Source organism: Panthera uncia (genome assembly GCF_023721935.1).
Source record: "Panthera uncia isolate 11264 chromosome C1 unlocalized genomic scaffold, Puncia_PCG_1.0 HiC_scaffold_4, whole genome shotgun sequence".
NCBI lineage: Eukaryota > Metazoa > Chordata > Mammalia > Carnivora > Felidae > Panthera > Panthera uncia.
This window is the reverse complement of record NW_026057585.1, coordinates 854,540-866,354: the sequence shown is the minus strand read 5'-3', so window position 1 is coordinate 866,354 and position 11,815 is coordinate 854,540. Positions and strand designations below refer to the sequence as shown.

Here is an 11,815-nt window from a genome sequence, read left to right as displayed (position 1 = left end):
TTCTTTTCTTTTCTTTTCTTTTCTTTTCTTTTCTTTTCTTTTCTTTTTTTCCCCAAGATTAGACTGGGGGTTTGGTGTCTGGGTGAAGAATATTACAGAGGTAAAGTGCCATTTTCATCAGTTCACATTAAGAGTACATACCATCATTATGATTTGTGATGTTGATCATCTGGCCAGAATTGTGTTTGTCAGGTTTCTATACCGTAACGTTATTCTCATTGCAAGGTTATTCTCATTTCCCTCCCCTACTGTACCCTTTGGATAGGAGTCACACTATGTGCAGTCTACACTTGGGGGGGGGGTGATGCTTCCCTCCTTTATAGTATAGTATCTATATAATTTATTTAGAATTCTTCTGCATAGGAGAAGGATGTCTGTTCTCCCCCATGTATTAATTTATTCAGTCATTTATATCATTATGGGCTCCTGGATACTTATTTTATATAATATGGATTATATAATCCAGTGCTGCTCTATTTTGTCCTTCTAATTGTTCCAGCTTTGACCATGGATAGCTCTTTCAGTTGGCTCCTTTACACTTTTGCCATACCCTGCCATACCCCCATTAATGTGCAGGGTTTTTTGTTTTGTTTTTGAGTACTTCTTTACTCTCTGTTATTACAGAAGATGAGCTCTGAGCTCATCTTGTGTATTTCCTGCCTCAGTCCTGAATCAACCATTTCTCCAAGGAGTCCTAGTTCTTTTTATTGGGGGATGGTGTTAGAAACCAAGAGCAGGGTGATAGGTGTTGTCGTTGCTACTGGATGTAGCTTCTTTTTTCCTCCCAGCTGAAAGCAAAAAAAATAAAATAAAAAGTGTGTGTACATTAACTCTTGTGTATACACGTGTCTATAAATATTTCTATATGTAATCATCTTTATATTAAGTTAAACATGAGTTCTTATCGCTGTCTCTAGCTTTACTCCATTTCCATATGGATCTTTTGTTACCCTCCTCTTGCAGATCTGTACATTTCCACTTCAACAATAAGAAGTTTGGCTCACCACATTCACCGTTCATTTACTTAATTGCTCAACTCCAGTATATATGGAAAGCAATTGTTAAACTCTACCCTGGGAAGCAGTTGTATTGACTAGAGTGTAGTACTTATGTGCAGTCCCTTTTTTGTCTTTATCTTACAGAATTCATTCATTACCTACCCCCTTCGGTGAGGTTGTTTGAAATATATTTGAAATACAGTTAGATTCTCTTGTCACAGTTTGGGATTCTCCCACCCTATTAGTTGATTTCTGAAAAAAAAAAAAAAATGCATACAGTAAGGTTTACTCTTTGTGTTGTAAAGTTCCATAGTTTTTGACAAATGCATAATGTCATGTGCTGTTACAGTGTCATACAAAATAGTTTTACTGCCCTGAAAATCCCCTGCACTTCACTTATTCATCCTTCCCCTCCCTCTAAGCCCTCGGCAACATACTGATCTTGCGTTTTCCAGAATGTCATATAATTGGAGTCATATATATATATACACAATTAAATAATTACTAAAAGTATATAGCCTTTTCAGATTGGCTTCTTTCCCTTAGCAATATGCATTTAAGGTCTCTCCTCCCACACCATGTCTTTCTGTGACTTGATAGCTCATTTCATTTTATAACTGAATAATATTCCATTGTCTACATGTACCACAGTTTTTTTATCCATTCACTTATAAAAGATAACTTGGTTGCTTTCAGTTTTTGGCAATTATGAATAAAGCTGGTAAAAACACTCATCAGGTTTATTGTGTAAATATAAGCTTTCAACTCAGTTGGGTGCATACCTGGTAGTGTGAATGCTGGATCTTATGGTTAACACTATGTTTAGCTTTTTAAGAAACTGTCAGTATGTCTTCCAGAGTGCCCATACTGTTTTGCATTCTCACTAAACATGAGTTGCTCTTGTATCACATCCTCACCAGCATTTTGTATCATTAGTTTTTTGGATTTTAGTTATTCACATAGGTGTGTAGTGGTACCTTGTTTTGATTTGCAATTCACTAATGATGAATTTTTCATATTTTTTTAATTTTTTTTTTTTTTTTTTTTTTTTAAGTAATCTCTTCACCCAGTGTGGGGCTTGAACTCACAACCCGGAGATCAAGAGTCGTGTGCTCTACCGACTGTTGTATATAAAAAGTTAAGGCACCCCAACTTTTCATACTCTTATTTGCCCTATGTGTATCTTCTTTGGTGAGGTTTCTGTTCATATCTTTTGTCCCAATTTTTATTTGGGTTGGTTTTTTTTGTTGTCAAGAGTTCTTTCTGTATTTTGGATATGAGCGCTTTTTCAGATATGCATTTTCCATATATTTTTTTCCATGCTGTGGCTTGTTTTTCAGTCTCTTAGTATTTTTCACAGAACAAAAGTTTTAATTGTTTTTAATATTTATTTATTTTTGAGAGAGAAAGAAAGAGAGAGAGAGACAGAGTGCGAGTCAGGGAGGGCAGAGAGAGAGAGGGAGACACAGACTCTGAAGCAGGTTCCAGGCTCTGAGCTGTCAGCACAGAGCCTGACATGGGGCTCAAACTTGTGAACGATGAGATCATGACCTGAGCGAAAGTCAGACACTTAACTGCCTGAGCCACCCAGATGCCCCCAAAGTTTTTAATTTTAGTAAAGGTCAGCCTAGCAATTTTTTCTTTCATAGATCATGTTTTTATTGTTGTATTTAAAATCTCTTTGCCATACCCTAGATTTTCTTCTATGTTATCTTTTAGAAGTTGCGTTTTATAATCCACTTTTTAACATCAGGTCAAACATGTTTCTAGATTATTTTCTTCATATGTACAATTTTAAATAACTGTTTTGTATTCAATTTGTGCTTTAATTTTCTTAATCATTCATCCCTCTATTGTTGACTTTTTATAAGAACAAATTTGGAAACAACCTTTTTCTTTGTTTAGGGTTACTTCATTTTTTCTTTCAACATAGACTTGAGAGTGGTCTACATGCCATGGTGAAGTTCTTGCCCTCTTGGAGCTCTTCTTTTGATGTTTTCCTTAGGATAAATTTTCATAATGCCATTTTAGTTGAAAAAAATATGAACATTTTTATAACTTTAGTGCATATTACCAGTGAAATTACTTTCAAAAGCATTTTTACCTATTTACATAGTCATCATCTCATTTTCCATGTAAGTTAACATTAAAAGTAATTGTGATGATAATTTTGCACTTTTTAAGTTGTTGACAAGATTTACAGTTAGAAAAAACTTGGGGCATTTGGGTGTCTCAGTCAGTTGAGCATCTGACTCTTGATTTCTGCTTAAGTCACGATCCCAGGGTCGTGGATCAAGCCCCACATTGGGCTCCTGCTTAAGATTCTCTCTCTCTCCCCCTTTGCTCCTCTCCCCAGCTCGCATTCTTTCTCTCTCTGAAATAAAAAAGAAAATAGAAAAGGCTCAAACATTTTATTTATTTATTTATTTTATTTTATTATTTTTTTAACGTTTATTTATTTTTGAGACAGAGAGAGACAGAGCATGAACAGGGGAGGGCCAGAGAGAGAGGGAGACACAGAATCCGAAGCAGGCTCCAGGCTCTGAGCTGTCAGCACAGAGCCCAACGCGGGGCTGGAACCCACGGAGCGTGAGATCATGACCTGAGCCGAAGTTGGATGCTTAACCGACTGAGCCACCCAGGTGCCCCAAGGCTCAAACATTTTAGAAACCTTTGACCATTTACTTTTCTCTAATTATACTTCTCTTTTCTTATCAATAAATTAGGATAAATAAATTACAATAAAATGTAAGATGAAAATGTTACTATTTCTGAAACAAAATTCCAAAAATTTCTTGGTATTTAGTCATCCAGAATAGTAATTTTGTGTAGACATATCCAAGCTACACTTCTGTGGCTATGTTCATGGCTTATGCATGTTTGAATCTCTTATCTCAAGAGTTTAAAGGCAAAGTACAGCATGAGTGTTAAGATTATTAGTCAATAAAAATATTTTCTGGCTTGATTGTTTGCCTAAGTAAGATAGTAAGAAGGCAGAGTTTGACGAAAAGGAGCCAATCTGGGATGCCTGGCTGGCTCAGTTGGTGGAGCATGTGACCCATGATCACAGGGTTATAAGTTCCAGCCCCACATTGGAGCTTGCTCATAAAAAAAGAAAAAGAAAGAAAGAAAGAAAAAAAAGATGGGCACCTGGGTGGTCCAGTCAGTGAAGCATCTGACTTGACTTTGACTCAGGTCATGATCTCACAGTTGTGAGCCCTGCATCCAGCTCTGCACTGACAGCACTGAGACTGCTTGGGATTCTCTCTCTCTCTCTCTCTCTCTCTCTCTCTCTCTCCCTCTCTCTCTCTCTCCCCCCCCCCTTCCTGCTCTCGTTCTCTGTCTTTCTCTGTCTCTCTCAAAATAAATAAATAAATTTAAGAAAGAAAGAAAAGTAGCCAATCTAAGCCAGTCAAATGACTGAACTGCAAAATTAGAAAGGACAGATATTCAGATTTCAGTAGAATAGTTCCTTGCTTTTATAGTCTAAGTGTCTAGTATTGCTGTACCCACTAACTGGGCAATTAAGCAGTGAAAAGTCAAAGCAGTGTCCCTCATCTCATGTGTCAAGAGTCTGTTTTTCTCCAACTTGTGAGCCTTCACCCAGTTTCCTAGAAGATATATTGTAGAGAAAATAGGGAGGTTGTTTAAAAACCTTTGTGTAATTGGGGCGCCTGGGTGGTTCTTTTAGTTAAGCGCCGACTTCAGCTCAGGTCATGATCTCACAGTTTGTGAGTTTGAGCCCCATGTTGGGCTCTTTGCTGACAGCTTGGAGCCTGGAGCCTGCTTTGGATTTTTGTCTCTCTCTCTCTCTCTCTCTCTCTCTCACTCTCACTCTCACTCTCTGCCCCTCCCTCACTTCTGCTCTGTCTCTCTCAAAAATAAAATTAAAAAAACATAAAAAAAATAAAATTATTAGGTATATCTTTATAATGCTGAAAACACAAAGGAAATTTTGGGTATCACCTAGTTACCTAAGAAAACAAAATTTGGTCTTATTTGGATTGTTGGGAGATTTTTGGTAGCCTTTTGTTTCCTCACCTATTATGAAAAATTTCAGACATAGAGAAAAGTTGAAGGAAATGAACAGTGCATATCTCTGCATATGTGCCACCTAGATTTTATAATTAACATTTAGCTCTATTTGTTTAATCATTATCTGATGAAAATGTTTTGATAGTGTGTTTAAGCCATTCCCTTTCTTTCTGGAATAACATACATGAGTAAGACCCTATTGGGCAGAGTTATTTCTGCATGGTGTAGGACTAGGTGGTTCTCTGATGCAGTGGTCTTACGAAGATGATACCCTTCTTGTGATCCCCATCAGCATAGGTTGAGAACTGAGTCATTTATTTTCAAATGAATTCCAGCTGAATTATAATAGTTTTTTTTTAATGTTTGTTTATTTTTGAGAGAGCTCAAGCAGGGCAGGGGCAGAGAGAGAGGGAGACAGAGTATCTCTCTGATACAGCAAGCTCTGTGCTGACAGCAGCGAGCCTGATTCAGGGCTTGAACTCAAGAACTGCTAGATCATGACCTGAGCCAAAGTCAGACACTCTACCACTGAACCGTGCAGGTGCCCATAGATCATGTTATAAAGACAAGAAGAAGAAAGGCGAGGGAAATTGGCGGTGGAAAGGGTTGTGTCATCAGGAGGCTAACATGCTACTAACCTGTTTACCCAGCTGACACAAATACTATCATATAAATAGCTATCGTTTATTTATTTTTTATATTTTTTTTAATGTTTATTTTTTTGAGACAGAGCATGAATGGGGAGGGCCAGAGAGAGAGGGAGACACAGAATCTGAATCAGGCTCCAGGCTCTGAGCTATCAGCATGGAGCCCGATGCGGGGCTCGAACTCTCGGACGATGAGATCGTGACCTCAGCTGAAGTTGGACACTTAACCAACTGAGCCACCCAGGCGCCCCAATCAATAGCTATCATTTACTTAGTGGTTACCATGTTCTAAGGCTTTATCCCATTTTGGTTCTCACTCTGTTAGCTGTAGGTATTATTAGTGCCATTTTATGAATTAGGAAACTGAGGTTTAGTGAAATTGAATAACTTACCTAATTTCTCATCTGTTAAATGGTACAAGTGGTACCAAACCCAAGTCTGTCTGACTCTAAAACCCATGCTTTGAACCAGAAGTCTACTGCTATAAATTCCCTTTATGGCAGAATTTATTGTTTGCATTTATGTCTTTAGAATTGTCCAAATTGGGCCACACTTAATTTGAGTTTAGTTATAGAGGAATTCTAGTGGAAAAGAGGATGTCATGTAAACATTCTTATGATTGTAAAGGCCTCTTAATTCTTGACGGAGGGCCCTTTTTGAAATTAGTTGTCTAGCATTTTTTACTAACTTCATTTCATTCTCTGAAGAATGAAGGAATTTCCAGCCTTGTATTAAATTGCAACATGTATAGCATTCTTTCTATAGTTGAACCAAATAAACATTAGCAAGTGTGTTTATTTATTTATTATTATTATTTTTTAAATATATGAAATTTATTGTCAAATTGGTTTCCAGCAAGTGTGTTTAGAATGTGAGACTGGTAGTTCATTCCTGTCTTTATTTTTTAATTTATTTTTAAAGAGGTTTTTGGGATGATAGCCAATTTGAAGCTTGGTCTTTCTGATAAAGAAGTGAAAATAGGCAAGTTCCCTGGCTCCTGGAATAAGCCTTACTTCAGTTTCTTTGATGACTTTTGGGCTTGCTTTTGCGAGTGACCCTGGGAACAGTGCATTCTAACTCGAAAACTCAATGGGTGGAGGAAGTGTGTGTTGAGAGCAGTAGTTCTTAACCTTTCTGAAGGTCACATTGCTCCCCTTTGAAGACTTTCCTCTGGAAAAAATGCATATATGCACACAAATACAGTTTTTCATACAAATGCTATATAGGTGTTCACCGACCCCCAAAGTCTATTGACAACTATACCCCAGGTTAAAGATCCTTTAAAGGAAAAAAATGAGGGAGCTGAAAATAAGATTTGAGCAGAGCTGTTAAACGTTTTTTCATAGATGTGCATCTCATAAGATTGATTTTACTAACATAAAAATCTTGTTTTAGTATCTAAAATGTTTTATTCGGCCTCTAAAATGTGAGTTTTTCCCACTTTGTTAAAAAAATTAAGTCACTTGGGTGACTCAGTTGGTTAAGTGTCTGACTCTTGATTTTGGCTTAGGTCAAGATCTCCTGCTTTGTAAGTTTGAGCCCCATATCGGGCTCCATGCTGTCTGTGCAGAACCTGCTTGGGACTGTCTCTCTCTCTCTCTCTCTCTCTCCCTCCCTCTCTCTCTCTCTGCCCCTCCCCCATACATGCACACTCTCTCTCCCTCTTTCTCAAAACAAATAAATAAACTTAAAAAACAAAATAACAACAACAATAAAAATTAAGGTTGTTCATAAGTAAGCTAAGACTCACAGGGGTAAATGAAGTTTTCTGTTGATTTCTAACTTTTGCTTTTTCAATTTTATTTTTCTTCTACCAGCAAAACATTTTCTCAGAACTATTAATAAGGCTAAGATTTAATTTTATTTTTATCTATTTATTTATCATTTTATTAAAAAAATTTACATCCAAATTAGTTAGCATATAGTGCAACAGTGATTTCAGGAGTAGATTCCTTAATGCCCCTTACGCATTTAGCCCATCCGCCCTCCCAGAGCCCCTCCAGGAACCCTGTGTTTGTCTCCATATTTAAGAGTCTCTTATGTTTTGTCCCCCTCCCTGTTTTTATATTATTTTTGTTTCCCTTCCTTTATGTTCATCTGTTTTGTTTCTTAAAGTCCTTATATGAGTGAAGTCATATGATATTTGTCTTTCTCTGACTGACTAATTTCACTTAGCATAATACCCCCCAGTTCCATCCATGTAGTTGCAAATGGCAAGATTTCATTCTTTTTGATTGTATAAGGCTAAGATTTAGATGAAATCCTTTGGCAATCCCCAACTTTAGTTTCCATTTCTTCTTCAACCAGAATTTCTTTGTAACAGGCATCTACACAGTACTTCTAATGCAAGTGTTCAGGTGGTGTTCCCAGCAGGTTACATGTTTCATTACATCCATCCTCACAATAACCTTGTTTGGGACTTATTATCGTCCCCACTTTACAGATGCAGAAATCAATGCTAAGAAAGATTAGATGACTTAGTTAAGACCAGTGCCAGTACTAAAGGCAGGGTCAGGATTTGAACCCATGTAGATCTAGCTTCAATGCCTATTTTCTCTGTTTTACCATCTGGTTCTGTGATCAGAGTTGATCACTTTTTCCTGATTACTAGTTTGACCTGATTCAAATTTTAGAAGCCCCAGTTCCCAATCAGTGGTGAGGGTGCTTTTATTTTCTTCTACAGGTAGCCAATTGTAAAATTATTGAGTTTTTGTGTGTATAAGTTAGACTTTAGGTTGTGAAATGTCTAGCGCGCTGATTTACTGACTAGGTTGTTAAACCCAAAAGGAAAGAGCTTTAGCTGGATGATCTCCTGCCTTTTCTGTTTATGTACATGGATGTTTCAGGTACCAGAGTCTGACAGAGACAATTCCAGTGACTGAAACATTTGTGGAAGGCTTGTTACTAAACTTAGCATCATTTTCAGGAAGGAAAAATCCTAATGGTTTGTAACTGAAAAAGAGCTTAACTCTAAAGGGTACATAAGCTTTTATCAAATTGACTAAAGGCCAGGTGTGTGTTTCCTAACTCTCATGGGATAGCCATGGAGGGAACCTTTGGTCAGCTAGCTGCCTAGTGGTTTTTGCTGAGATGGCAGGCAGGGTCAGCATTGTGGGAAGGTACTTCAGTTTGCTGAGTGAGTTTTGTGAGACTCAGCATCTTTCTTGACAAAATTATTGTTCTTCCAAACCTTGTACTTTTCCTAGTTGCAGCCTTTTTATGTACAGTGAAACAGGGAGGAGAATGAGTAGGTTGATTTACTATATAACTTTATTTTATTTATTTATTTATTTATTTAACGTTTATTTATTTTTGAGACAGAGAGAGACAGAGCATGAACGGGGGAGGGTCAGAGAGAGAGGAAGACACAGAATCTGAAACAGGCTCCAGGCTCTGAGCTGTCAGCACAGAGCCTGATGCGGGGCTTGAACTCACGAACCGTGAGATCATGACCTGAGCCGAAGTCGGACGCTTAACCGACTGCGCCACTCAGGCGCCCCTATATAACTTTAGATGTACATTTTTTTTTATCTTGAACTGATTACACAGAATTTTAAGTGAGATAGCACAGAAAGAAGATAGAATGCTAAGAGGGATTAATTGACATGATTGGGAGGACAAAGAAGTTGGTTAAGATAATGAAAATTTAGTTATCTCCTCGTCTTTTAAAAATTTTTTTATTTAAATTTTTTTTTTTTTTTTTTTTTTTTTACTTTGAGAGAGTATGTGAAAGCAGGGGAGGGGCAGAAAGACAGGGAGAGAGAATCCCAGGAAAGCTATATGCTATCAGCGCAGAACCCGACATGGGGCTTGATCTCATGAACTGTGAGATCATGACCCGAGCCAAAATCAAGAGTTGGACACTTAACCAACTGAGCCACCTAGGCGCCCCATCCCCTTGCCTTTTTAAAAATGAGACTAGTGTGTATGAATATCTATACCATTTAACTCTCAAGGTGATGAAACTCAGTATAAAGGAAAGTTAAGTTGAATGATTTGAAGATATGGGATGAAATCAGATACACATATATAAATTATCTTAAGTCATCCTTTTTGAGTCTTTACAAATTAAAGGAATACATTTTGTAAAAACTTTCTGATAACAGAAATTTCAGAAAGTTTAAAAAGGATTAAGTACAGTTCAAATGGCAGGATTGTTAAAAGCTACTTTGACTGTATAGTATACATGCTTGGTTAGGGTGAGGAAATTAGCTTTGAAAGCTTTGTGCCCTCTTTCCCGTGTGCTTTCTTGAAACGAAGTGTGGGATTCTAGCTTGGAGGGTCAGGTCCTCTCCAATGTTTCCGTTTTGTTCTCCCTGCTGTAAGTTCACAAACAGCTCTTAACATTATGATCTATAAAAATATAAACAGCCTTTCTGGAGCCAAATTAATTTTGTTTTTATGGTTCATACTGCATGACACTGGAGTGGGGTAGGAGGGTGGAGATACAAGGTGTTTGGACCCTTCTTGTTTATGGGATTGTCTTTTTCCCTTTTTCCCCTTAGGAACGGCGTGAATGTTGAGGGGGCGACACACAAGCAGGTGGTGGACCTGATCCGAGCAGGCGAGAAGGAATTGATCTTGACAGTGTTGTCTGTGCCTCCACATGAGGCAGATAACCTAGATCCCAGTGAAGACTCGTTGGGACAATCATTTTATGATTATACAGAAAAGCAAGCAGTGCCCATATCGGTCCCCACATACAAACATGTGGAGCAGAATGGTGAGAAGTTTGTGGTGAGTGTCAGCCCAACTCAGTCCTCAAAACATCTAGCTTTTGTTTCCCCCAGGCTTATCATTTATGATTTATACTAGAGCACTAGATGCAATCACCGCAACCTAGGTCAGTTTGCCTACCAGGAAGATGGGTTCACACATAAATAAAAGACACTGACCGTGATTTTTTTTGCAGGAGGTGAACTACAGTAATAAAGAAGATTTCTCTTTCTGCTTAAGTGTATTCCATTTTATTTCCAGACAGTTTTAAATTTGTATTTGTATTCTGGTTGTAAACATGTGTGAGTTGGTTTTGTTTGTTCTTTTATTAGTTGCTGTATCTCTTTGCTACTAGCAGTCTCTCACTTACTATTGACTCTGCTGAGGTGTAGAGCAAGATTAATTTTAAAAGGTGGTGTCTTCGAAACATTTTGGTAATACAGAGTTTGGCCACATCAGAACCTGCAAGTGCCCTACCCTTCTCTCCACATCTTGTTCTTTTTCATTTTCTTTGGAGATGTCCATGTGAATGATTAATGTGGGTTTTTCCCAAGGTCCTAATTATACTCTGAATACAGTTCCCATGAACTGCTCTATTACATTTCCAGTCTGTTCCTGTTGTAGATGTGTGGGAAAGCCCACCTTGAGTTCTGGGTGCCCGCCCCTTTTCTGAGTGCCTTTGCTTGTTCCTCAAAACCCAGTTGCTGTTGATAGCCCAATCTACTTACTTTTTCTCTTGATTGCGGTATGCTTTATTTGCCTTTGATTATTTGGGGAGTGCTGATATAATGAGAAATTCATTATTCTTTGTAGAAAGTGCAGTGGGTTCTGTTAGACATTGACAAATAGACTACACATGTTTCAAGCTGAACTGCTGACTCAAGTTGCTGTCTCTGAAACTGAGATTTGTTCCCTGTATAGGAATGAGCTACAGGACACTTGTGGTAAATTCTTTTTAGTGAGGAGATGAGAAAAGCAAGCAAGTAAACCAGAAAAATTCAGAAGGATCAAACAATGTTCAACTGCATCTGTAATTTAGCTGGTGATGGTAGTACAGAGCACAGTCTAGCTTGGCCTGGTCTATGGATTCTCAGAGCCATGTACACAGCTTAGAGTTTCGTATTTCAGAGGTGCTATCCATTCAGTCATAAGGCATGTAAAGAGTAGAAATCAAGGTCAGGTCCTAAAATTAGAGCACAATGGATGTTGAGACTTTTGGGAATTACCTGGGATCTTGAGAACCTTTGTAGTCTTTAGAAAAGGAATGAAACTGATTGTCCCTTTTAGAAAAGGAATGAAACTGATTGTCCCTTTTAAGAAAATCAACATTATTGAGCGCAGTTTACCTGCATTAACATGTCCAGTTTCATGAGTTTGGGTAAGTGTACATAGTTTTATAATCACCACTGTCACAATCAA

The 11,815-nt window shown here is 37.8% G+C and overlaps 1 protein-coding gene across 2 annotated transcripts in view; it reads left to right on the top strand.

The window, feature by feature from the left end:
* Nucleotides 1-11,815, top strand: part of SNX27 (sorting nexin 27) — a 69,682-nt gene that overhangs the window by 17,095 nt on the left and 40,772 nt on the right. For both annotated transcript variants that reach the window (XM_049616270.1, XM_049616271.1), the window contains exon 2: nucleotides 10,186-10,417. In XM_049616270.1, coding sequence (XP_049472227.1) covers nucleotides 10,186-10,417 — 232 coding nt within the window. The remainder of the gene's footprint in view (nucleotides 1-10,185; nucleotides 10,418-11,815) is intronic.